Genomic DNA, 27,531 nt, shown 5'->3' on the forward strand with positions numbered 1-27,531 from the left:
GCAAGACAACTGAGTTTAATACAATGGCAGCTCTTGAGTTTACATCTGAGGAAATACCCTCTTACACTCTGACATGTGAGGTCTGTGAAGTCTGATGTCTAAATTGCATTCATGCAATTACACAAGATTTCCTCATTTTTGTTATTTTGTCCTTGTGTATTTGGAAATAATTGGTTCTTCCTGTATTGACTCATAATTGTAAAGAAGTAGGAATATGAAAAATTTGCATTTTCTGCATGGACTGGAATGACTATTTGAAGGCTACAGTTTAGCAGAGATTAATAGCATTATGCCATTCTTGTTTCTCAAGAAATAAAGAAAGAATTTTCCATTAAAGTCATGAGAGTGACACATATGCCAGATGTGGCAGTTTCATTACATCTGCCAGAGGAAACAAACACGCAATTAGAATGGGATTACGGGTTGGTTTAAAGGTTATGTTAGTGGTTTTTAATCCACTGCACTGAAACATTATTATACAGTATAACAGTAGTGAGGAGATCAAGATCATGAATAATGCAATTTTTTTTAATTTAACTCAAGCTGATTTTAATGCTGACCTACAGTTTATTTTCCATATACAAACTAAAACATTTTATGAAGCCATGAAAATTTTCATTAAGAATGATTGGTAACCAGAAGCACTTGCAAGAATCTATCACCTGAGCAATTTTGTTATGTTATACAGGATTTCATTAGGAATTATGGTATGCAGAACTAAGTCTACGTGGCAGATGACAGCAGAAATTAAAAATCAAAACATCTTTCCAGTGACAGATTTCTTGTTTTGCCACTTGTCAGGGAAGTACACTCTGCTAATTGCATCAACAGGCATAATTAATACGGTTTCTCATACCATCCAGAGTAATTTGTGAAAACTTTTTCAAAATGCAATTACGTTAAATATTTATAAAACTTGCATAGATTCCTTACAAAGTGAAACTTGTCTATAATCATTACTTTTTTAGGGTTTTTAAAATTAATTTTTATATAAATTAAAAGTTCAGATTAGAAGGTATCAGCCAATACAACTATAAAAGGCTTCTCCTATCAGTTGTTGAGTATAACTGCAAATCTGTTGCCAGTCTTACACAGAAATAATTCTTATGGGAAAGGACTCTGCTATGGTTGAGGTGACATTTGTATAATGGTTACAGTTGTGATATGGGTATTTCTAGGCTCAAAAGAGCTTGCTATACATTCAGAACAGGCAAATTAAAAACAACTTGTGTTGCTGTTTGTAGAATGCATTGCTTTAGCATATTAGATAAAGAACATGAATCACCAATTTCTCTATGCTTTGATTTATGTCATATAAGTGCCCCTTTCTGCAAAACTTAACAAATTAAATGCAATACAGTTTGGTTAGTCTGATGTCAGAAAGATCCCACAATTTAGGTTTTATGTTTGGAATTAATTGTAGCCTGTTGAAATAATGAAAATCTTACAGTAATGCCAGTGGAATACATTGGTATCCCAAGTGCTTTCATTTGCCGGAAAACAGCTTGAGCATTGCCAATATGCTCTAAGATTTTTCTGATTTGACCACAATGAACGAGAAAGTATTTCTGCAGACAGCCTCTGACAAAGGTGGTTTTCTGAACTTCAGCATAAAAAATCCAGCTTTGGCAATAGTGTCAGAAGGGTCCATCTCCATGGACTCTCAAGAACTACTGGGATGAGAGAATCTTCTCTATACCTTTGCCAGGAAGTATTCAGAGACCGTCTTCTGTGATTATTAGTGAAGCCTAGGAGACTTCCTGGCATAATTAGGGAATATCATAGGTAGCTAGATACAATTTCAGTTAACATCTTTTTAAGCAAATGAAAATACTTTAAAGATATGATTTGGGAACTGCTGATTCCCAGGTCACTCCATTTTCTGCTAATAATGAATTACTTCTCCTTTTTTTATATGTAGCTTTACTGTAAGAGTCTGCGGAGATTTTGAAGGTCAAAGTATTTCAGATGAGATAGGTAAGAAATACTTTCTATTCCTGTAATTTACTCTAACCGTGCTCCATTTCAAATGTATTTTTTCCTACACTTGGAAAGACAATAGGAGTGAGATCCTCCTAAGGCAAGAAAATGTAGTTTAAAAAAAGTATTTAGATAGATAGATAGATAGATAGATAGATGTGTGTCTGTATGTGTGTGTGTGTGTAAATGCAAACCTTTTATTACTCACTTAAAGGATTTTTGTTTCAGTTTAAGTCATTTTCTAAAAAAAACCAAGAATGTACCTTGTTGGAGAATGTTCTGTTTTGGTAAAATAATAAATTAAAGGGACAGAAGTCCTGTACACATATGATCTGTCAATGAAATTAGAAAGCTTAAATTATACATCCTGCATAATTTGGATCAAAACCTAGTGGGCTTTTAAACAGACAGGCACTTAAAGCATGGATTACTTTTTCTTGGAAGACTTGCTTAGGTTAATTAATTATAATACAGAATAAATTCCTTACTGGACTTTTTTTCCTGTTAAATCAATAACTAATTTATTTATTTGTATCCTTTAGTGCTGAAAGGTGAATTGCAGTTAGATTCATTGAAACAGAAAGGAGCTGTTAAGAGGACCCTCTTCTTTGATTACCATCAGTCACATCACTACTTCTCTATTGTGATAGAAAGACAGAAACAGCTCCATTGCCAGGACTTCCTTGTTTATCTCAGAGTAAGTTGTTTAAAATATTTTGGACTTTCATCGTTGTTTGAGTGGTACCAGGGATTTAAAGATAATAATAAAAAGGAGCCACTGGAAAAGGAAGAGTAATTTCCAAAATTACAGAAATGGGTTACAAGATAGACTTCATCTGTATGTTCAGTATGTGCAGAGCATTCTGCTACCTTGAAAAAATTCCCTATGTAAATCTTTGGCTCATCTTTTGTCAATATAAGTGGAAAAGAAAGATTGATTTTGAAGACTGTAGAATTTCTCTGTGTAAAAATACATTAATTTCACAATGTTCTGGAAATTCTGATCAAATACTGCATCTTCTGATACAGAAATGCAAGATTGCTTTCCATTTTTGGTTTTGGTTTTTTTTTTTTTTTTTAGTATTCACAGTGCAGTAATGAACAAATCATGTTAAATATCAATTTAGGTTCAAAAGATTTTAAAGGAGTCTTACCAGAAATATTGGCCTAAAATTTTTAAATAAATTTTAATAAATTTTTAAATAAAATACAGTTTTAAAAGTATTTTAAAGATATTTTGAAATGTTTTTAGAAAAACTAAAACTATGGAATTGAAGTTGTAAAGGAGAAAGGATCAACAGTTCCTCACTTGCAGGTTACCTCATGCAATTGAAGTAGATTATTCCAACTCTGATCCAAGAAATGCAGTGGGAGGTGAAATGGGGAAGTTTCAAGCACTATGTAGGGACATCTGTAGACAATAAAGGTGGTGGAATTTTACCATTGCTAAGTATTATAAATTCTTGGTTATGGTACAAACCAGCAATATTACCTCCACAAATCCACACATGCCCTACCTCCATTTCAAAAGGAAGGGGGGCAGTAGCTGACAGGAGTTGGTTCTGTGTGTCTCTCTTAAACAGCTTCATTTTAGGCTAATGCTTTGAAAATTTCTGAGTCTACTCAGCTCAGCCAGCTTCTTCCAGATGTGGGGCTGTGGAGGCAATGTGTTCTGGGCATTCCAATTACTGGTGAGTCACTTTGCTTTCCTAAAGACACCACATGCAGCCAGAATTTGGCCAGCATCTGTCAAAGAACCACGTCTTACCTTCAATAAAGACTACATCTTTACCTTCAGAAGTCTGAATCTGTTGTCTTACTGTACCAACTGAAATAATCATTGTAAACTATTGGTTTTTATTATGTGATTATTACTCACAGGATGAAACAGAATTTAGAGATAAATTATCTCCCATCAATATAAACTTCAATTATAGTTTGGATGAGTCCAGTTTCGAAGATAGTTTGACTGTGAAGCCAATACTGAACTATTACCAGAAAAACTCACTAGCAGAGCAGGTATGAGTTTTGCATGTCACATTTTCTGTATATAAACATGAAAGCATTTACAAATATTATGTGTGTCATCTTCCTTAAAAGGGAAAGCCAGAAATTGCATGAGAAGGATTTAATGAATACAAAATGTAGATTAAATATAAAACTAGAACCAACAGGCCTTTCAAGTATCTCCAAAACTTTCTTGTTTTGATTGCCTTCTAGAATATGTAAGCCAAGTTAGTGTGGGAAAGGGACTGAAGATTATATTGTTCTGCTAAGGACATATTTGACCATCTAAATAGTCTCCGACCTCTGACTACCACATGAAAAGAAACTTACAGAGAGAATAAAAAGATTTAATTCAGTAAAGCAGTGCTAGTGGTATTTAAGACAGGTTAGCAATATTTAATGAAGTGATTTGGACTTTAAGGCATGTACTAACTGCATTCTATTTTTTTATTTTGCAATGATACAGGCTTACATTCTGGTTGATTGTGGGGAGGACAATTTATGTATTCCTGACTTGCAACTTTCTGCAGTGCCGTAAGTTAAATAAGATACATTATGCTGGATATACAAAGTCCAGACACTGCTAACTGTTGCAACAGAATGATGTAGAACACAGTTCTGTTGTTTACTGTAGCTAATCACTCTTACTTGATTTCCAGATTTTAATTTGTGCATCCATTTTAGCTATAAAACCAAGAAATGGAGAAATATACTTGCAAACCACTTTCATGATGTTTAATGGTTATCTTAGAAAATATTGTTTGCAAGTGTTTGTTAGAGTGGCTCTAGGTCTGTGAAAACCAAGAGATGATACAAATTGTTGTTCATAGGAGGGTTCAAGTTTTTTATTTCAGTATGTCAGTGACTTTGAACTTGGACACAATTCTCCTGAACTCAGTATACAGTGAAGTAAATTAATCTCAAAATAAAATTTTCAAAACCTGGCAACAGTTTCTCCTGTGGAGAGAGAAATATGCCAAGCAGGACGAGTGGGGAATGTCTGAGAGTTACCTGACTCTCATCAGAATCAGTCTGTAGCTGTGAAACAAGGGCACAGTGCCATGGCAGGTCTCAGGAGAATTTCTGTCATTGTTTGTATTACAATGGACATGAGGAGAAACTACCACCTTTGTGTCCTCCAGAATACAATGCTCATGAGACCCCTGTGGCAAGTGGTTCCTCCACTAAATACTTCTTGCTGTTTAGAAAGTAGTCAGGCTCTGACATTTTTTACCAGTTGCTTTCAAGTTTTGTGATAGTCCATCTTGGCCACAGTCTTGTTTTCTCTTAACTTCTTTTTTACCCAGGTCCTGGTATACTTTTCCATGCGGTCATTTTTATAGAAAATGTTTTATTTTGTGTTCACAGAGTGTTTTCCAGAACAGATGCTCTGAGAGCAAAATGTCCTTCTGCTTTATTCATATATAAATCCTAATTGTGCATGTTTTAACTCCTGACAAGTAGTATGTTCTATACAGGGATACAGATCAGCTAATAATTGGAGAAGAAAACTGTGTCATGCTCATAATAAATCCAAGGAATGATGGGGAAGGAGCCTATGAAGCTGAGCTACATATAAAGATTCCACCTGAAGCAGATTACACTGGGGTCGAACGCAACAACAAGGTAAAGTAAAATCAAGATGTTAGTGATACCAAAGGAGACAACTGAGAGCAAGGATAACCTACATAGGCTGTACCAGCTGAAACCAGCACATAAAGAGGTTCTTTTCAGGAAGGGATATTCCATCAACTCTCAGTTGTCCTTGCTTGCACAGCCCCAGGTAAAGATAAGCCAGGCCTCCAAAAGATGGGAAAGACAGGACCATTCTGTTCAGAGCCAGCTCAGGTTCATTCCCATTAACCCAGCTCCTTCCCACTAACTTCTTTATAATACTACACAAATGCTGTCACATTTCTTCTAGGTATAGAGGTATTCACATAATTCAGATTTTGAACCAGTAAAAAATACAGTAGCAGAAAGTAGTAGTGCCAAATTCCCTTAGTGCTTCGAAGCTGGGATCCCATGGTACCAACTCCAAGGCAGAGTTAATGAGCCCTGCTGACCCCCAGACACTTGGACACTGCTGTCTCTTCTCACACCACACCAGTGTTTTACCACTATTAAGGGTGTCCCAGTCTCCAGTATCCTGAATAGTTGGACATTACTGCAGTATAAACTTGACAAAGTTACTTTCCCTTGTTGTCAATTCTTTCATGTTATGAATGGACTAAAAATGCAATTAAAATGTAAAATGTGCCAGTGTTCACAGAAGGATTAATGTTGACTGAAGTCCTGCTGAGCTGTACTGAACATTCAGTGTTTTTCCTTTTTGGGTCTGTTTGTTTTTTTAAGAGCAAAGATGAAACCCTATCCTGCAAACAAGCAGAGTGTTCATGTATTCTCTGTTGGACAGCAAGTCTGAATTGCCTCATCTGCACATGTATCTCCCAGGCTGTTGCAACATGAGCCTGCTTTTTTCTGTTAGTGCCTGGAATGTGCAAAAGGGCCTCAAGGGTGAGAGTGGGAGAAAGCAAGTTAATTTCCTTTCTGAAGGCAAATGTTTTTAAGGAAGTTGAATTAACTTACAAGGTATTTCCTTATTCTCCTTCTGTCAGTGACTTTATTAGTGAGCTTCTAACCTAGTTTGAAAAAAATTCCAAGAAGTAATGCTATCATCAAAGATGACAGAAATTCTCTGCAACCTCACATCTCAGAAATATATGTTAAAGACACCAGCCTTTTCCTACTGCCTGTTCCTTTTGTTCTCCTAGCAAAGACACTGCTTTTTTTTGGACTGTAATCTACAAAACTAAAGTTCTCTTTAACATGCTACAAATGGTTACCTTTTTTCTTCATTCCTCTTTAAAAATCTTTTGCTGTTCTTTTGGATGTTACCAAGGTGTCAGAGGAGGCACTAATTCCAAACCCCAAGCATGTATTAGCATATATCTATTATGTGAAGGACCTGGGGGTGGGAGTAGACAAGAGGCTGGACATGAGTTGTCAATGTGCACTCCCAGCCCAGAAAGTCAAATGTGTCCTGGGCTGCATCAGCCTTCCAGTATCTGAAGGGAGACTAAAAGAAAGACACAGAGAGACTTCTTACACTGCAGAGTTCTTCTGCACTCTGGAGGCTATGTTTCTTGACTAAAAATGATTAATGCTGCAGAATTTATCTGACCAGCATCACAAAAGCTAATTTGTGCAGTCTAAAGATGTGACAAAGGGTCAACCGTGGTAGAATTCCTTCCATAATGAGATTTAGTGTCTTTGTTTTTGCACTGATCATATTTTTGTGGTGGTTAAGTACAAAATAGGAAAATTAAAACCAGATACTAAGAAAATTTCTTGGCTGTGAGGGTGGTGAGGCACTGGAACAGGTTGTCCAGGCAAGCTACAGATGCCCCATCCCTTGAAATGTTTAAGGCCTGGTTGGATGGAGCAGCCTGGTCTAGTGGAAGGTGACCTGTTCACAACAGGTGGTGGAACTAGATGATCGTTAAGGTCCCTTCCAATCCAAACCATTCTCTGGTCTGGACCAGAGAGAAATCATTCAGAGCTTTTTACCATTTTAGGAAAAATTTCATTTTTTAGTGCCAACACAATAGACTCATGGAGGAAGAAAGGAAAGATCCTGGTGCTTTGGAAGAATAAAGAGAAGCTAGAATGGGTTGAGAAGGAGTTTTAAAGTTAGAATACTTTTTCTTTTGAAGACAAAATTTTAAAAACCCAGGAAACACAATACAACTACTTCATTGTTTTCAGATTTTGGGGAAGATAAAAATGCCTTTCTGACAAATTCAATTCTGAATCCTAGTAGATAGAAAACTGCCTTCCTTTTCGCTACATTTACTTACACACATAAGCTCACTCACACACATAATTTTTTCATATTTTTTGCTTTTTATACTTCATTCAAAAAGATATCATCATGTTCTTTTGGAGAAGGATCAAAGCATTAGACCTACTTGCTACATCATTTTTAGTGTCTTTCTTTATGCATTTCAAGGACTATTTTCACAAGGATTACAAATGGCACTGAAAGTAAGTTTATTCTTCCTATTGTTTTTAAATGGTAAATGTGTATTTCTTTAAACTATGTTTTTTGCAATATTATGGTTCCATTAAGTAAACTAAAATGTTAAATTCTATGTTCATTTGGAAAAAAATTTATATCGTATATTTCTTCTAAAATTTTCTAAATGTAATTTCTTCTGTTACCAGGATGACCAAACTTTTAGGGGTCATATTGTCAATGAGTATAAGTGAATACAAATGAGAGGGATTCAACTCATTCAACTTACAGGGCTTTGGGCAATTTGAATGGACAAGATAACAGAAGAAATTATCACACTGGATGCAGTAAACATTGAAGCATATGGAAAAAGGGTCTGCAGGCACTTTTTGAGGCATGGAGTAAAGGTGAAAATGACAGTTTTCATGTCAGTTGCAGTGGAGTCAGGATTCCAGTTCTTATTTTTATGTTTGTGTTGTATCCTGACAATGGAGCATCTGTGACTGCTCCTGAAATATACCTAATTTAATGCAAACCTATTTCAGCAGACAGGTAGATTTATGGTAGAACCTATTGCAATCATATTCTTAAAGCTCTGCCTCTAGGTTGTATTTCCTCTTGGTTGCATCCATGTTTACAGTCCTCTGTGTAGCTGTGTTTCTCCAAATTGCAGAATTCCTGGTATTAAGGCAGAGATAAGATTCTCCTTAGAGCCAACAAATCAGGCAGAGTAAGACAAGGGTAAATAAAATGGAATTTGATACATTTCTGATGGAACTGAAATATCTGACAGTATTCTTAGAGGATATTTGTCTATTGTGGGGCTATTCTGGATTCAGTCTAGCTAATAAAGAAATACACATTAAGTGCTTAATAGAGAAACACCTTAAGTGTCTCCTGTCCAGTCCTGCTTTTTTTTCTTTATTTCATGTTAACAATGTATTGTGTTATTCTATATCATTTGAATTACACTTAGAAGCTGATGAAGTCAAAAACTTCACTTAAAATTCACTTGTCTTCTACCTCGTCCCTTCAGCTTTATGCAGTATATTGTTTGACCTGCCTCAGTTGGCATTATCTTCTTATCTCAGACCAGATCCTGTAGAATATTGCAGACTGCAACTGAATATTGCAGACTGCAACTGAATAAAAGATGAACAACATTTTGCAGAAATTTGATCATATGCAAGTGGAGAGGCAAGTGAATACAAGTGATTTTAAAGTCTGAGATCAAGGACATGATTTTGGAGCTTCATTGATTTCTGCAGATGCTGACACTTCCTTCAGTCAAAAGCTGAGGATTGAAATAGAATGACTTTAAATGAAATCAAGTGTGTTTTTCACCAGTTGTATTGTGGAAAAACTTAGAAGGTCCAGAAACCAGGTAAATGAGAAAATTACCAGAGCTTCAGTTGTTCCTGGAAACCCATTGGCTTGCAGTAACTCTTCATATGCAGTAGGTGTGAATTTACTGAAATTAGCTGCAATGAAGAAAGTATAACCACTTTGTAGTATTAGATACATATATTTCCAGCAGTAGATCCAGAGACAATATATACTGCTGTATGGTACATTCTTACACCACAACAGTCCCTAACATGACTGTGTGTTTGAGCCCCCAGCCATTGCCTGAATACTGTGCACTAATCCTTTGCTCTGTGATAGAGCTGCCCACATTGAACAGCTCAATCCTGCCTTCATAGCAAAAGCTGGGACCCAAATTCTTATGGAATAATTAGTAAATCAGGCAAATACAAAGTATTAACAGATATTTGTACACACCAAGAACGTTACGTATTTTGGCAGAACTGCCTCTGCTCAGGCTGGAAACTGCAGAGTGCTGAAGATCACATCCAGACAGGTGTTGCAGTGGGTAAGCTCTGAGCCATTTCCCCCATGCCCTTCTGAACTAAAGCATGGCAGTCTTAAAATGAGAAAAAGACCTGGAACATTCTTGTCTTATATGAAAATTCTTAGACTAGGTACATTGTGGCTGGCTAGATGAGATATGATTTGAGCCTGGTGAAGGCAAAGACTACTCTTCATGCATCAACTAGATACATAAATATACATCAACTAGAAGATCCCCTAATCAACTAATTAAATCAACTAATCCATCCCCTTTTCCTCAGAAAATAAAATTGGAAGGTGATAGTAAAGGAAAGAGTGTTGTTGTGTTTTAACTGTTGTGGCATCAATTAGTAATTGATCATTACAACCGCAAAAGAGTTTCAAGTTTGTAGGCTGCCTGGATTACTTAAAGCATCCAATCACTTTCTAGTTAAAATGCGCCCTGGGAGCCCATGTGATAATTGTTGGGGTTTTCCTTCTCCTCAAGACTGCCAAAAACCCTGTGTGTTGCTAAAATGTCAGGTAGAAGGGCTTTGTGGCAAACTCTTCATCTGGCTGAGTTACACGTGAATGTAATTACACTGACAACAGTGGGTGTACAAGCCTCAGCTCTTGCTAGCTTCCTGCCTGGTTTTAATTTTCCTATTTTGTACTTAACCACCTCAAAAATATGATCAGTGCAAAAACAAAGACACTAAATCTCATTATGGAAGGAATTCTACCACGGTTGACCCTTTGTCACATCTTTAGACTGCACAAATTAGCTTTTGTGATGCTGGTCAGATAAATTCTGCAGCATTAATCATTTTTAGTCAAGAAACACAGCCTCCAGAGTGAAGAAGAACTCCTTGAAAAATTCCTATGTTTTCTCAGCCTTTGAGGGACAAAAAAAATATGTGATGAGGGTGCATTTACTTTGTGTCAGTCTATAATACAGCATCTTTAAAGAAACTGCCAAGCATCTAATACAAATGAGTATATATATCTAACTTTTAGACTTCAATTTCAACTCCTCTCCCCAACAAAAACAAAACTATAAACCCACACATCAAGATCAAATGGACAATTTTCCAGACATGTTTGATTCCGACTGTGTTAACACCCTCTTTTCTCCCATGCCTTGCTTCCCACCTCTAATTAACCAGCTGGAGAGAATGTAAAAATGCTTCCCTCCCAACCCTAGAGAGGCTTGGGAAGGCTGTTAGTGCACTGGACATGCTGTGTAACAAACTTTTGTTTCCTCCTAGCAAACTGTAAAAATGTCAGCGTACAATGAGGTGTGTGCTGAGGGCATGCTTCACATGGGCTCTGTTAAGGACATGCCCTGTCTTTTCTTTTAATCTCAGGAAGTTACAAGGACAGCACGTCCGTGCTGGCTTTTACAGATAGGGCAAATTGGTACAGAGATTTCCCAGGTCTTTTTATATAGAGAGCATGAGCTCATTCACACTGCTTCATCTGTGAGAATCACAAATGAGCAGAAAGGTAATGCAGCTTGCTGCATCCTGCTTTCACAAAACTGGTTTACTTCTGCACATACATGGAAATGCCTTCATTTACTGAAGATGTCAGAGAGGAAAACAGAAAAAAAACCCCAACACATTTTATTGCAACCCCCCCCATTTTATTGCTTTGCTTTACTCTGTATCTCCTAGCTTGCACTGTTTTATAGCTGTATCTCTTTTGTAGAGTTTGTTTTGTTTACAGATGATATTACTAGTGATAAGGATTGCTATAAACAACAAAGACTTTTATATCTGATAATGTGAAAGTCTATCTCCTTTGTTGCTAATTTAGAAACACACATAACAGGTTATGTTTTTGCTGAAGTATTTAACATTCTTAGTATTTTACCACAGATTGGAAAACAAAGATCTAGAATTGATCCATACTCCAGTTTTGCCAATGTCAGAAATTCATTATAGAGATTTCTTGTGATGGATAACACTGTAATTACTGTGAGACCTATTCCTCTCACTTAGTTTTGTCTACTCTTTGTTTCTCTGTTGAGTCATTATGGCTATAGGAATGATTCACAGCAACAAAGCAGTATGGTAAAACTAGACATAGAGTGATCTCATCCTGGTTCTTAAGGTACTGGGAAACTATCCTGTTTGTTTTTCCCTGGCATCAGTTTTCCCCCGTTGTCTGACAATAACCAACTAAATGTTTTGATAGTGCTCTGAGCAGGTGTCTGAAATCAAAAGAAAGGTCACAGTCAAAAAGGCATCACTTTCCCAACTGGATCCATTTCACTGTGATCTCTGACCTCTATATTGGTGTCCTTTTGTTGCAGGCCCTGCGTGTGTTGAGCTGTGATTACAAGATGGAAAATGAAACTAGAATGGTGGTTTGTGATCTTGGGAACCCCATGGTGGCTGGCGCAAACGTAAGGGAAAACCAGATGCATTTACTGATCTTTATCTGATTGAATTTTAAAGGGGAACAAACGGAAATTTATACAATTACCAGAATGTGTCCCAATAAGCACCACATAAACCAAATTATTTACCTGGACAAGAAATTGTTGGTGCAATAAGAGGCAGAACTGTGGTTTTGAAAAAGTAACAATTTGTTTTTCTAAAAGATTAATTATGCTAGAACTCAAAGAAAGTGAGAGCAACTCAATTTATCACTATCATTTCATTAGAAGTTGCACTAGTATAGTAAGAATTCCAATCTATAATGTGATCAGTTTATTTCTCCCTTTTAGTATCATCTCTACTTAAAACATAGAGATATATGTATAGTAAATGACAACTTTGTCAGCCTGATTCTCATCTTGAGTGCATACAGGTTGTATTGCCAGTTTATATCACAATTTATATCAAGGTAAGTGTCTTTGGAATAAACTTTTGCTTTAAAGTTATTATTTTAATTCTAAAGATTTCCTGAAAAAGTAAAAGTATCATCCTAAAAAGTAAAAGTAATTGAAAACATTTCTGAGGAATGGAATTTTCAAAATGGGATGATGTGATGCAGTGACAGCCTCTCATAAATCATACTACATATAAGATGGAATGATGGTAGCCTTGTTTTTGGACAAAAGCAAAACTGTATAATAAGTGATGACAAACACTAGATAAGGATAAAAAATAGGTTTGGAGATAAAAAATTCCACAATTGTCACTCTTTGTCCCTATGTCATGACAAAACAACCCAGGAAATCCCAGAAGTGTTAAATACAGGAATTTTCAGCTATGGATGCTCTTGCAGAGGAATTTAGTGTTTCTCATAAATTCAAAAGTTCTACAAATATCTAACTAAAAGAAAATAATCCAAATATTGATACTTAGATAAAAACCGTCCTAATAAAAACAAAGCAATAGACAGCATAAACATTTATCAGGAATAAATAACAGCTTTTAATTGAAAATTACTACTGTTTGAATTTCATATTGGACCTATGGCTTTGCAAAGAAACAAAAGCAAATTTCTGTAGTATTTTCAAAATGCCTACTAAATTAAGGTTTATCTTATGGAAGATCAGTATTTCAAGCTTCAGCCTCTCTGTAGAGGAGGGCTTTCCTGGCCTCTTTCAGTCTTGAAGCAGTTCATGTCTGACTCTTGATAGAGGAACCAAATGGGTAATATCATTGGAGATTGGGATTAGAATAAATTTCTTTGGATCTTTGGGGTAGCCTGAGATCAGCCATACAACTTTAGAAAGAGTGAGGGCAGGAGTCTCATAGAGTCACCTGCTTGCACGGCCACAGGCAGTCACAGAGATTCTTTGGGACTACAGGAAGGTGGAAACCATTGAAAATTAATTAAGCTCCAGGTGATTGACCTCCTGGGAAGAGGAATCTTCCTGGTGAGGATCCTTCTACATTGAACTACTTTGAACTAAAAGTCTGAAGAGATTACTATAAACATTTTCTGGGAAGTACATAGAGGAGAAGGCCAAAAGATTTTGTAGGTTTTGTTTTGTTCTACTTAATGAAAATCCTAAAAGTAAAAGTAATTGAAAACATTTCTGAGGAGTGGAATTTTCATACTGAGATGATGGGATGCAATGATGGGCCAAAGCATGAGACAATTTCCAATTCAAGGCAAATAATTTCTTGTACTGAGAAGACAGCAATTTTATTTATTTTATGCTTAGTAATTTCCTAGTTAGTGTCAAGGCAGAAGCAAATTCTCAAGATACAGACAGAGGTGGACAAGAATATTGTGGGTGATTGGGATGCAGTGGAATGGGGCAGGATAGCATAAAACCCCTTGGGCTGGAAGAGAAAAGGAAGACCAAACACAAGAGACACCAACTTTTATGCCAAGAAGGAAAGGAAATCTTTGCAGTTTGCATATTGTCATAAGCATAAGCAATGGAAAGGTCTGAGTGTAGAGGTGTTAGACTACCGATCCTAATACTCCCCACTTTGAATCCAAAGCCCTATTTCCACATCATCCTTCACCCAAAATGCTAGCACTAGCAGTGTGAAGCCTGCAGGAATGCCATTTGGTGGCCACTAAAACATTACTAATCTCACTTGTCTCTTTATGAATTTTCACAGCCTAACTAATTCTTCTTCTCTTCAGAATCAACTCTAGGACTGCTCTAAGTTCCATTACCAGATATTACTAAGCAAACTACTTCATAAAGAGAGAAGTAGCAGAATAAAATAGCAGGGTTCATAACATATTCAAGGATTTTCTACTTTAGAACAAAATAATCCATCCCTTTAAAATTGAGGCATACAAAGGTGGAGCATTACAAAGCCAGATGGCAACATTGTTTGATTAGAGTAAGTGAAATCTTAAATCCTAAATTTATCTTTGAAGCCAGCTCTCCTGGAAGCTCAGTAAAGGTGAAAGGACTTGTGTTTTTTCAGTCCAAACATATTTGTGATGGCAAATGTACTGCCAAAAGCAAAATACCAGCCCTTTGTACAAATTGCATAAATCTCAAAAGGTTGCTCTGATCCATTTCCAGTTTTGCAAAACAATTCTGCTCTGGCAGGAGATCAGTTATTCTCAAAATAGTCAGTCAGAAAGGGACCCTTTGTGGAAGTTGTGAGTGGGAAGGAAGGGTTAGGTCAAAATTGAACATTCCTAAAACTCCTTAACTATTGAGTCACCTTAATGACTTGCCAGCACCCTGAAATCCTAGAATTCTTGAGCTCTTGAAGATCAGCTTCTGAGTATGAGGGTTATGTTGGGATTTTGTGATATAATCTATGGGATATTACTGCAGCAGACTACAGGGTTGTCTGACACCTCACATCTTCAAAATGAATTATGTCATCTGTGTCCTTAAAATTGTTTGCTGGCCACAAAAAATATTTCATCTTTTCAGTAATATCTTTGAAGTTAAAAAAAAAAAGGTCAAAGAGTAAAAAAGAAGATAAAAATATTGTTAAGGAAAATCTCAATGCCAGAATGCAAGCTAAATGTCTGACAAATCTCACTGGCAAAGATTGCTCAATATACTTATTTATGACACTGAAATGGATCAGACTGACAAGTTTCCTAATACCTGTTCAGTGGCATTAGCAAGTGAGAAAATTCTAGTAGAAAAATCTGGAAGTTTATAGAAATTAATAGAAATAAGGTTAGAAGACTGGAAGCTTGGAAGATCTTGGCTATTTCTTGGTTTCTACCAAATTGATTCTTCAAGAGCACCAGGTTTATCTTTCTTTAGAACAGTAGGACACTTCATAAAAAGCTACACCTCTGTCTCCCAGAATACTCCTAATCCTGTCAAACATAATAGCTTAAAACTTATTAGTAATAGCAGAAATGTCATGTATTTCAAAGATACATGATGTTACAAACATGGAAATAATGCAATCTCAATTAAACTTACTTCACTTTGAAATTTTTAAGTAAAAATAAACTATTCTGATAAAATTTCTGTGCTACTAAATAAGGATGTTGAATAATTGCTAAGTTATATGTTCAAGCAAGTTAAACTCCTTTGGCCTCAGTGGGTTTTCAGCAAGGGCATGTGAGCATCCTTGCCCCATTATTAGTAGCAATGTCAAGGCTTACATGACATAAACAAAGTCATATGATTATACAAAGACAACATCTGCAACTTATTAGAGTTGTACAGTAGGAGTGTGTTTCACTATTAAATGGGGGATGAAGCCTCAGGGGTGTAATACATCATCAGAACTGCAGTTCATGGCTGCTCTGTCTGATGAAAATTTTATCTTTGGTTCAGCAAATGTTTTTTCTGCTATAAGTGGAAACAAATTTATTTAGACTGGTTAGTAAAAACAGGAAGAGAAATGGTGAGTTTAATATCTAGAAATTTTTGTCTAAAAGACAAAAGTCATTATATTTTTAAAGGTGAATGGAATATCAATAGAGTTGCTAATATCATCTCCAAAAAGTGAGCTTAAAATTAAAAAGAGCTTACATCTTTATTCCAAGTCAGCTATTCAAGTTTTGAGCAATTTAATGAGCACTATCTTTTCATCTGAAAGATTTTGCTTCAAAAAAGAGAGATCTACTGTAACTATGAAATTAAGATCATCAGAATTCAAAGATTTGAACTCACCATTCAATTTATGATGACAGTATTGTTCAGCTTGAGTCAGCTGAAAGTAGTTGAAACATGTTAGGTAAGTTTTGTTCTGGTGATGGATTGTGTTGCACCACTGCAAATGAAGAAATAGGAGAATTGAATGAAAAAAAATGGTGGGAAAAAAGGATTGCTTAAAACATATGAAATGACATTCACAGAGGAAAATTCCTCATCTTCTAATGATGTTGAATTTAAGTCCCTACATTGGGGTGTCCTGTCCTGTTGTTAACAAGGTTTCCTGAAATATTCTGAGGAAATTATGCCAAGCAGACAACCTTTTTTTCTTCCTTCCCACCCCCCAGTCTAGTCAGACATCGGCAGAAATGAGGGAATCATGTCCTAATTTCCTGATGCCTTTTGATGAATTTCTCACAAAGATTGTTTGTCCACATGGAGAATATGTGTTACCATCCTTTTTTAAGAAATGCAACTACAATGTGCATGTTATCCTGCAAAAAATTTTGCCATTAGGCCAGATCAGATGGAAGGTAGAGGGGGAGTGAGGAGTTGTAGGAATTGAAAAATTCACATTTTGAAAATTACGAGATTTAAAACATGCAACTGAAATAATTAAAAACAATAATTTAAACATTTCAGTAGAATTTAGTTAATTGAACACTGAGGACATTTGGCATCTCCTGCTACTCACCTGCCACTTACACACTTGGGCTGTAAATGTGTCCAACGAGAGGCTTACAGGCACCCCACCACAGGCTATTGTATATTCCTTCTCTAGTGAGCCCTTCTCTCTTCTGAATAAACTTGGTCTGCTTATCCATGCTCTTCTTGCAAAGCAAATGGAAATTGTCAAAAGGAAGAAGCCAGGTCTGCTTAAACACAAAGCAGCACCAGTGGAAGCACTTACCTCCTTCGGCTTTGGGACCTGTGTGTTTTACACCCTCCTCTGGTCCAAGTTGTAGCAAATTGAACTGAAAATATAACCTTGAAGCTGTATTCCTCTTAACAGAACCACAATGGAAAAAAAAATCAACTAGAAGTAAATTAAACTGCTGCTAATTTAGCCTCGGGTGCTGAGTCAGCCCCACAACACCTGAAGCAGGCAGTGCAGAGCTGCCAGGTGCAGAGACAGTGCAGGAGCCCTGCAGACCTGGACAGGGGCATGCATGGATGGAGGCAGGGATCAGAGCTGCCAGACAGCTGCTATTTGCTTTTGGCTTGGCTTGGCAAAGCAAAGACTGTCTGGATGAAGAGGGGCCTACTGCTGTGTTCTTGGGAGAGTGCTTCTCTATTCCTCTGATCTTTCCTCTCTCCAGCCAAGTTTTCCATCTGGTGACATACAGAGGCAGGAGGGTATTTTTTCCTGAGAACAAGTAGATGATGTTATTCCATACTAATTTTGAAAAGCAGCAGTATCCAGTATAAGTCTGTGAAATGCAATGTTGAACAGTACTGCTTTATTGATCTGGAGATCAACTGTTTCTAGTAACCTGTTGTTTTGTTTCTTTCTCAGTTCTCCACAGGCATTCGATTTTCTGTTCAGCATTTTGAAAATGCAGATTTCAGCATCAATTTTGAGCTGCAAATAAAAAGGTTAGATATTTTATGAAAAGCATGGTTATTTAAATTATTATTCCTTTTGGCATATGAAGTTTATCATATAATAAGGTCCCTTTTGAGTATCAGTAATTATTACAGGGGCTTTCCAATGGTAGTTTATGTCAGGAGGATTTTTGAGGTTGGAACCTCATTAACTATGGAGAATCAGTCCTATTTCTTTAAAATTCAAGTTATTCAGGTATTTCTTTAAAATTCAGGTTAACTGATTTTTTAAAGCATCTTCTGCAGATTTGTCCAATTTGAACTTTATTTTATACTTCAGAATTAATAAAGGAAAATCACTTTGTAACAAAGGTGAATATGCACAAACATATCAAGCTCTGAATTAAACTAGACATGCTTCTTCTTCACAAAAATTTAGAAAATAAAAGGAAAGCAGTTAAAATCTGCTCAGCAGATTTACTGGCATGGAGAGCACTGTTTCAGTTTGATGCAGGTGAACCTTTGTAATTTTTCCATTTGATTCCTCCTCATTTGTGGGCCTCACATATACTCTATATACTGTAGAATCTTGTGTTTTATGCTGAGCAGTACTTCTTCCACAAAGACAAAAAAGCACAGAGTGGGCTGGGTTAGGATAACAGCAAAAACAAACCTGGGACTTTTTCAGTAGGTGGAAGGGTTTCTGCTCCAACTGTCCTCATCAAATACTCACTGGAGTTCTGTATGGGGCCCTCTCTGCCCCACACACAGAGACTTAATTGCTAATGTCTGGCCTTTAATGAGGGCCTTGATCATGTTCATTATGGTAAATAACTGAGACATTTGAAATGTTTAAGTCATGTTTCCATAATGTAACCCTTGAAGGGAAAGGACGTGCAGAAACTCAGGAAGGGCACAGCAATGGCACAGAAGTCCATTAGGCACTTGGTCAGGCATTAGCCCTCCCCTGGAATCTGGGTGGGGACCATGCAAACCTGGACATGAGCTCCTCTGGAGAGAGACTCAGCATTTACCTTGTAGGCCCCCTGTCCATGCCACTATTTATCTCCAAATGCAAGCAATAGTTTTAAATGATTATAAAGGCTCATGTCACCACTGTTTTCATGCTGTGAATCTGGGGAGGTCCAAAGTCTTTTGGGTAGTTAAATCTGTCTAGGTAATAAGAGTTGAATGTAGGTAACAGTTTTTAAAAAGTGACAAGAATTTCGTTAGTAATAAGTCTGAACTTCTGGAGACTACAACATCTCATGCTTCCCGCATGAGTGTAGCTCACTAAAATGTAAAGGAAGGAAATGTGTTGGGCTACAAACTTGTATGAAAATGTTGAAGAGCACACAGCTATTTAAAAAAACAACAAAAAAGGAAAGAGTAAAGAGTAAAATTTCTTGCTTAGGGAATGTACCCTACAGTTAAAACTCACTGCTTTGTACGTTCATTCACAAGCAGCAGGACAGTTTGTGTATTTCTATGTTCTTGGTGAACAGATAAAACAATCCTAAAAGAAAAAGGTAGCAGAACTCCATGAAGCAAACAGAGGAAATTGCCTAGATGGAGGCAAGAACACATCTGAATTTGAGTCCTACTTTCATTTATTGAAAGGAGAGGACTTCCATTCGCTTCAAAACATCAAGTGAAAGAAAAGTATTTTGGTTTGCAAAACTGAAGTTCATTACTTATAAGAAATGAGCCAGAGGCTGAGTAGTGTCTTGAAATCTGACTCCTTTTCTGATGTGGATGTTGCTATGCAATTATGTACCTCTTAGAGAGAGAGATGTCTTGGCACTACTGTTTAAACTACTTTCTTCTCTAAAAAATGCCATAAAGCATGAACAAGGTTTGAATACCTTGTTATGTATGATCAAAATCTGTATTCTAACTCTATGGAAAGTAGGACAAATAAGCAAATTGGAGAGCAGCTTATTCTAACAAAATAGCGGTATAATAATTTTTACACTTTAAACAATTTTTGTACATTTATATTCAAAACAATGGCTATAGAGGATTACCTAAAACTTCAAATAATGTTTGATGGAAATCTGCATTAGTTTACAAACAAATTAGAGCTGCTCTTAATTTCAGCAATCTGTAACCAGAAAGCCTGGATCAAAGCTCTTTATTCCTCAGGAGTCAGTCACTGGAAATGCTGACCTCCTCTGAGTGTTTCCAATTGACTGATGGTACCCAGATGTGATACCAGCAAACTGGGACAGCAATAGAAACTTGGTGTTCATAGAGCAAGGAAGACCACACTTGATTGAAAAAAAAAAAATCCAAATTTAGTGTTGTTAATCTCATAATTAAATAAATTCTAAGTCTGTAATTACTTCACTATCTTCATGAATTTGAACCTGCAAACCTTTCTTTATAGGAATGGGCTATAATCACAGGAGTAGCCTTTTGAAGTAAGAGAAGCCATGTTTATTACTAAGGATTTACAATCAGAAAAGACAATAAGACGAGTGAGAGCTATAGATTTTAAACACGGAGATCTGTTTTCACTACTAAGTGGTTTTTAAAATGTAAACACTCTGGATAGGGGAGTGAAGAAAACAAGAAAATGAAAGAAACAGTCGATCTTGCTTCTTTTTCCCCAAGGACTCAGTCATGCTAAAGTCACAGGTTTGGAGAATCATAAAAATAAATTTTATTCTAACAAAGCTTGTCTTGTTCATTAACACTGCCTTCCTACAGTGTATGAAACAAAGTTCTATTCTATTAAGATACTTTTATCTATACAGATAGCCAAGTTGTACAAGATATTCCGAGCCAGATAAATTTGTAACATCTTATTCATCATCACAGGATTCTTTAAAGGAAGCTTGAGTTGAAGATATTATTAAATATGTGATGAGCTCAAATAATATCCAACTTAAATACCAGTGTCCTACAAGACTGAAGAGTGCCAGTAGGAATCCCATTTTGTAATATGCCCAGTGGACCTTCTGTGTTGAGTGATAATCTAGAGTTCTGATATAAAACCTTTGTTAATATTTGTACATATTTTTTCCAGTTCTAACAAGATCAATCCCACCAGCAACTTAGTGAACCTCCATATCAACATCAGTGCTGTGGCTCAAGTACAGATCAGAGGGTAAGTATGCAACTATTTCAACTCATTATGAGAAATACTTTTTTACAGAACCTTTCTGCATATGATAATCCCATGCAGTGAATCTTTTGGCATACTATAAACCCAAATGCCTTATCCATCTAGGACACCTGGGTCTCACCCCTGCAAGCCTTGCAGGATGGAGCTACTACAAACTTATTGTCTGTTCAAAGACAGCAACCTAAAGAATCTCACATTGTAGTAACACCAGTCAGAGCCAATATTTTATTTGTGCATTCAAATTGTTCATGGATGTTACTAATATAAAATGTCTGCTCATACATGTAGGTCTTCTTGGGCAACCACTTGGATGTCTAATGCTGAATACCAAACAGAATCTACTGCTTTTATGGCTGGAAATGTGAAACACATTATGGCAAGGCACATAGTAATAGAGAGCAGAGTGAGGCATTTGGAGAAAGGATGAGTAAGAAATGAGTAATGATAAACTGTTCACTAACACAAAATATACCAAAATTAAACAAGCACAGGATATGATCAAAGATGATAATTTCTTTCTCTGTTTTCATATACAGCTTAGTTTTGGAAATTATAAAATGCAATTAGGTGATAATTGCCATCTGAACGCGAGCCAGCACTGTGCCTTTGTAGCCAAGGAGGCCAATGGCATCCTGGCTTGTAGCAGACATGGTGTGGCCAGCAGGCATTGATCAACCCTCTGTACTTGGCACTGGTGAGGCCAAACCTCAAATACTGGCATCATTTTTGCACCCCTCTCTACCAAAAGGGCATTGAGGTACTGGAGCAAAGAGGAACAAAGCTGGTGAAGAGCCTGGAGCGGCTGAGGGAGCTGGAGGTGTTCAGCCTGGAGAAAAGGAGGCTCAGGGAGACCTTACTGCTCTCTACAAATAACTGAAAGGAGGTTGTAGTGTGGTGGGAATCAGTCTCCTCTCCCAGATAACAAGTGACAGGACAAGATGAAATGGCCTCTAGTGGCAGCAGGGGAGGTTCAGTTTAGATATTAGGAAAATCTTCTTCACAGAAGGAGTTGTCAAGCACTGGAAGAGGTTCCTCAGGGAAGTGGTACAATCACTATCCTGGGAGATACTGAAAGACATGTAGGTCTGGCACTGAGGGACATGATTTAATGGTGAACTTGACAGCACTAGTTTTATGGTTGCACTCCACAATCCTTAAGGTTTTTTCCAACCTAAATGCTTCTAAGATTTTTATAAGAATATTAGAGTGCCCTTTAAAGTCTTGGAACTTGTCTCCTATTCTGGCATCCTGGAGGAAGTCAGGAGGATGTCTGGGATATTAGATTTCCTACATCTCCTCTTATGAAACTACAGCTCAAAAAAAAACCTTTAACCATTATCAGATCTACAAGGGTTGAACAGGAGCTACAAGGCCCAGATTCACTTCCACAGTCAGGCCATGAGGCCTGGCTGATGCAAGAAGGGTAGATGTCTCTTATGTGATGTACCTCAAGGGACTGCCTTAGATGTAGACAAATATAAATGTATTTATTTGTGGATTTTTTAATTTATAAAAATGTATTTATTCTTGTCACTTCTGAGACAACATGACTACCTAGTGCTAGCAATAAGTAAAATAATTTTGCAGATCACAGAGAACATGTTTTCTGTTTTAATATTCAATCTATCGGCTCTAATCTGGTCTAATATTCAGTCTAAATCTAAGAGATTTTAAAAGGATTTTTTCATCATATTTTGTAAGTGTATTCCAGATTAAGAAGACCCTAAAACTAGTCAGGTGGAAAAAAAAAAAGCTGGCAGTCAAGGACTGTGTGGATATATATCAATAATTTTATTTCTGAAAAGGAGCACTTGAAATACAACATGTATACTAAGAACAGAAGTGAGAATATTATTTCATTCTCTGTAGCTAGTGGTAAGAAGCTGAGATGAGCTGGATGGAAAGAGAGGTGAAGAATACAAAAGCTGTAATACAGAAGTAGAGGCTGAGGAGAAAAGAATCAAAGGTGTAAGTTAATGGGCTACAGATGTGAGAAAGTGTTGGGAGCCAGCAGCTGCAGGATGTTGCCATGGGTGAGCACCCAGGCTGAGGACAGGCTGGAGTTTCAGACTGGAACAGTTGTGATTACATACACAGGACTTCCCAGTAAGGGTTGCTGGGTTGCTTCCAGTGCTGTGGATTCTTTTTTTTTTTTTTTTTTTTTTGTGAAGTCTCTCCTCACTTTAAAGTCTTACAAACTTTTTATTCTTTGCAGACTCTTTGGAAACTTTGCTTCCATCATGCTTTTTCAGTGCCATAGAGTGTTCCTTTTAATGAAACCTTCTATAACTGTAAATTGATAAACCAAAACGTAAATTGATAGACCAAAAAATGACTACAAAATGCTCAGTTCTTATGAGCTTGGTGATAAGTGGAAAAAGTTGCTTGAATTGCTGCCTGCAGTTCTAGGAAACAGGTTATTAAATACAGAGGAATTCCTTAATTGAATGACTTCCAGTTTCTTTCCTCTTAAGTATTTTAGTTTCCTTATTAGCTATAGCATTCCCAAATGCTGTGTTGAGAGATTTTGCTAATTACTCAGAGATGCTAAAGCATGCAGTTCCAAGGGAATTGCTCACTATTTCCTAGATAAAAGTAAAAGAGAGACTATGTCCACATTTGGACTGGAAAATATCTTGCATTAGTTTCTTTACTTTTCTTCCGAGAATTGGACAGAGTGGAACTGAATGCATTTTACTGAGGAAAAACAAGTATTTATGAAACTGTGCATATGCATACATGCAGATATACTTGCACAGTGGAACCATGCTAATACTTCTTCTGTGAGAAAGGAAGAAATCTTCTTCAATAGCCTCTTTAAGAGAAAATTAACATAACTCCTTAGATAGCTCAGTAAGCAGTTGCTTTGACAACTAAGATTTGATTATTCTGCTTACCTTTCTTTGTCTATAAAAATGTAGGAGTTTTAGTATTGGTATTGTTATCTCCCACTGCTGAAAAAGTACTAGAGGAATGAGAGATTCAAGAAGGAAATAATTTGGATTAAGAGGATTTTTATCTGGCAGAATTTTTATTGTATATACCCATATAAGCCTTTTCTGTGCACCATACTTTGTTTATCATATTTTTCAGTACTTTTGTTTCATGATAATTGTCACCTAAAAGTCTAGGAAAAATCCTTGTCTAATAAATCATTCAAATGTTAAAAACATTCTCAATTAAATGCAAAATAAAATAGCAAAAAGTGTGAATTTGTTTTTCTTTGACCCAATTTTGCTACTTTTGTGTCAATAGTGGAAGTCCTCAAAATAACTGTAAATCCTGTTAATATAAATGTTCTTATATGCACTACAATAATTTTAATTTAATGTCTAAATTTATACTTTACATTTTGTAATTCCATGGATAAGAATACTTCCCTGGCAGTGCAAGAGAAAACACTGAGTTTTCAAGCCTCATGGCTTCTTCTTTTTGTCTCTGCACAGTTTCTGATTTGCAGGCTTTTTTGGTAGATAAAGGGTCTGTGTATGTGTCTTGGCTTTTGTAACAACACTCTGAAGTTCCTATTCTCCAACAGCAATCAATAATTAAAATTCATATTGGAAACAAGATGATTTGTGAAACCGAGGCTAAGTACCTAATCAGAAATTACTTTTTAATTAATATGTTGAGTTTCTTTTATTATTAGGTTTGGCTTGTGAATTTATATTCTGTCATACTTGTTAGTCCAAACTGCTGGGAATTTGAAGTCCGAGGAAGTATTAAGAGTTAAGATACTCTGGAATACACCAAATTTCACCAAGAGTTATACTTCAGCTGGATGGCATTAAGCTGTTCTTCTCTGGGATTTCGTACTGCTTTGAGAAGCTGTATACTGTAGAAAATTATCATTCATTGTATATGACATAAGAGCTGTAATCAAAAACAGTTTGTTCCTTCCAATAGTATTTTTTCAGCATTTGCAACAAAACTATCCAATCTTTTCTTCAAGGGGCAATCTGCAGCAGGGCCACTGCAAAGTGATTAACATCAGTGCCTAGAAGTCTATTATGGTATTCAAATTTTACACTCTAAAAAAATTAATTATTGTTTTTTAACAGTTTTCTGTTAGCAAAACTCCAGCTTTGGCAGAACCAACACTGAAATTTTATGGATTTTCTTTCAGCTAAAGACTCCATAAATCAGCAAAACTGAGTGAGAGTTGACCCTGGCAAAGAAAGGGTAACACCATTTCCTTGTACCACCAAGGGCTACATGCAGTACTTGTAGGTGACAGATGTTTGTGCCAGAACTGACCTATCATGCTAAAAGAAATTCTTGGGATCTGATTTCCCAATTTCTGAAGACCTGAGTGAGGTTTAGTTGGCATCTGAATGGAACTGGTAAAATGAAATTCCAATTTTTATGAGAAATAAAATGTCTGTGATTCAAATAAAAATGTTAAGAGAAGACTACTTTCTTAAGGTCAGATAGAGAAGAAAAGGAAAAATTAAAAAGGAGCTGGAAAGCTGTCAAATAATAAGTCACTGTTTTCTTTGTTTATGTTTTATTTATGTGTTGCAACTTGCAACAATATTCCAGGGAATGCTTTAACTGCCACTTTGTTTGCAAAGCAGTTGGAAAGCCTGGAGCACTGTTTCAGAGTCCAGTCCTGAATTCTGTTTTTCAGTACACCAATTTCCATTATGACTTTATGGAAGTCACAATATCTCTGTTTCCCATGTAGTATGTTATGGAGGCATTGTAGCATTCACCTCAGCTAATTCTAATTAATGTGCCCAAATAACAAGCCTCTGAGGGCTCAGGTTTTTTTAGAGGTCATCATTTTGTTCTAAAACTAATGCAATCAATCACTGGTAACAGTTACTGTTTTAACCTGATTTATACAGTTACTGTTTTACACTGTTTTGTATATTACAGAGTGTCTCACCCCCCAACAATTATTTTGCCACTTCACAACTGGGAACCCAAAGATGAACCTACAAAAGAAGAAGAAGTTGGTCCTTTAGTAGAGCACATCTATGAGGTAAAAATTATGTATGTTTCCACAGGACCTCACGCTGCCCCCACTGAATTCCTGATGAATTTGGTTTATTGTCTTTATCTGTAGCTACATAAAGCTGCAGATGTAAATACTCTGACTTAGCACATGACCCAAATTTAATCTGGGAATTCACAACCCCGTTATCTGTTCATATGAGTGGAAGGGATATTAGTTTATGCTAGGAGTCTGTCTTAGATATTTAAGGGATTTATAAACATTTTGGGTGTTTGACAAGAATTAAAAACAGTGCTTAAAAGTTCCTTATAATCAATGTCAAGTCAATGTCTCATTAGAAGCTGTACATGCTGTGCACTTGAAAAAATGTTTTCTTTGACATTTAGCTAACTGAAAAATATAATGTAGACATACATGTAAAATACTCTGTTGAAAACAACTCTTAATGTTGGAAGTACACATATTTTTACCTTGTAGTTCATTGGTTTTTTCCTATGGATGATTCGTCAATTAAAAGGGTTGAGCTTAGAAAAAGGGCATTGAGTGAACTGCATGGAATAGAAGCCATCCCTAGAATCTGATGGATGGCCTTTACTCTAGAGGGTAAAACAGGGGGCTTCACATATGGTTATAATTCACAAACTAGCACTCAAGGAAATATAAGCAACTGAGCTTAATCAGCAGTGTAAGATAACAATTTTCAGGACATACTAAAGTATAGTGAATACAACTGTAAAATACAAATTATCATTTGTGAATCCCCCCTCTTAACACATTTCTCTAAACTGAAAAATACTTCAAATCATCCTGTCTCAAGCGTTTGAGTTGTTTGTGAAACTGTATTTGTGACTGCAAATATATTAAAATTATTACAGTGATTACAGTTACTAAGGAAACCACTTACATGGTTTATATCAGCAAAGCATCCAAAAGACTGAGCAATCTCCCAGAAGATGTAAGATTGAAAGGGCTTTTTATTTAGTTGTAACTAAAGGTCATCAGTCACAAAAATTCTGCAAATTTAAAAAAAGGAGGTTCTCACATCTCTAGGAACTTTGCATAAAGGTCCATGGTGTTCAGCTTCTTTAACTCTTCAAGCCCAGTGACAACACATGTCCGGACTCCTGATGTCATCAGTTATTTTCAAACTGTAAACTGATATAAGGAAACTATTTTAATAGCCTAGATTTCTAAACTTTTATTATTTCTATCTCTGCTCATTTTCCCTAGAAAAAATAATGTCCTGGGATATTAATTTAGGAAAACTAGTTCCTTTACTTCTTTTGAGAAAATCTAGATTGAGAATGTTGAAAATGTAGTTCTTAACCAAAGAAGCTAGTTTAAGTTCTGCTCTATCTTCTATTCTTGTGCCCTGAAATGTGATTCTTTTGTATTCTGAACTTTTTACTACTATTTTCAAGCATGATCTGTTATAGCTCATTGTTCATATTTCCATGGGGTTCATTTGCTAGTGTGCTTTGGGTTGGAATTTTTTTGATACTTTTTTAGAATTCCACTCTTCATATGTAGGAAAAAAGGGGAAAGGTGATGGA

The 27,531-nt window shown here is 36.3% G+C and overlaps 1 protein-coding gene across 1 annotated transcript in view; it reads left to right on the forward strand.

The window, feature by feature from the left end:
- The window catches only part of ITGA8 (integrin subunit alpha 8), a 111,729-nt gene that overhangs the window by 49,562 nt on the left and 34,636 nt on the right, over positions 1-27,531 (forward strand). Inside the window, exons 16-24 of the mRNA XM_066562668.1 lie at positions 1,922-1,977; positions 2,523-2,677; positions 3,862-3,999; positions 4,454-4,521; positions 5,466-5,613; positions 12,153-12,245; positions 17,860-17,939; positions 20,920-21,000; positions 25,900-26,005. Coding sequence (XP_066418765.1) covers positions 1,922-1,977; positions 2,523-2,677; positions 3,862-3,999; positions 4,454-4,521; positions 5,466-5,613; positions 12,153-12,245; positions 17,860-17,939; positions 20,920-21,000; positions 25,900-26,005 — 925 coding nt within the window. The remainder of the gene's footprint in view (positions 1-1,921; positions 1,978-2,522; positions 2,678-3,861; positions 4,000-4,453; positions 4,522-5,465; positions 5,614-12,152; positions 12,246-17,859; positions 17,940-20,919; positions 21,001-25,899; positions 26,006-27,531) is intronic.

Source organism: Molothrus aeneus, chromosome 1 (assembly GCF_037042795.1).
Source record: "Molothrus aeneus isolate 106 chromosome 1, BPBGC_Maene_1.0, whole genome shotgun sequence".
NCBI classification, from domain to species: domain Eukaryota; kingdom Metazoa; phylum Chordata; class Aves; order Passeriformes; family Icteridae; genus Molothrus; species Molothrus aeneus.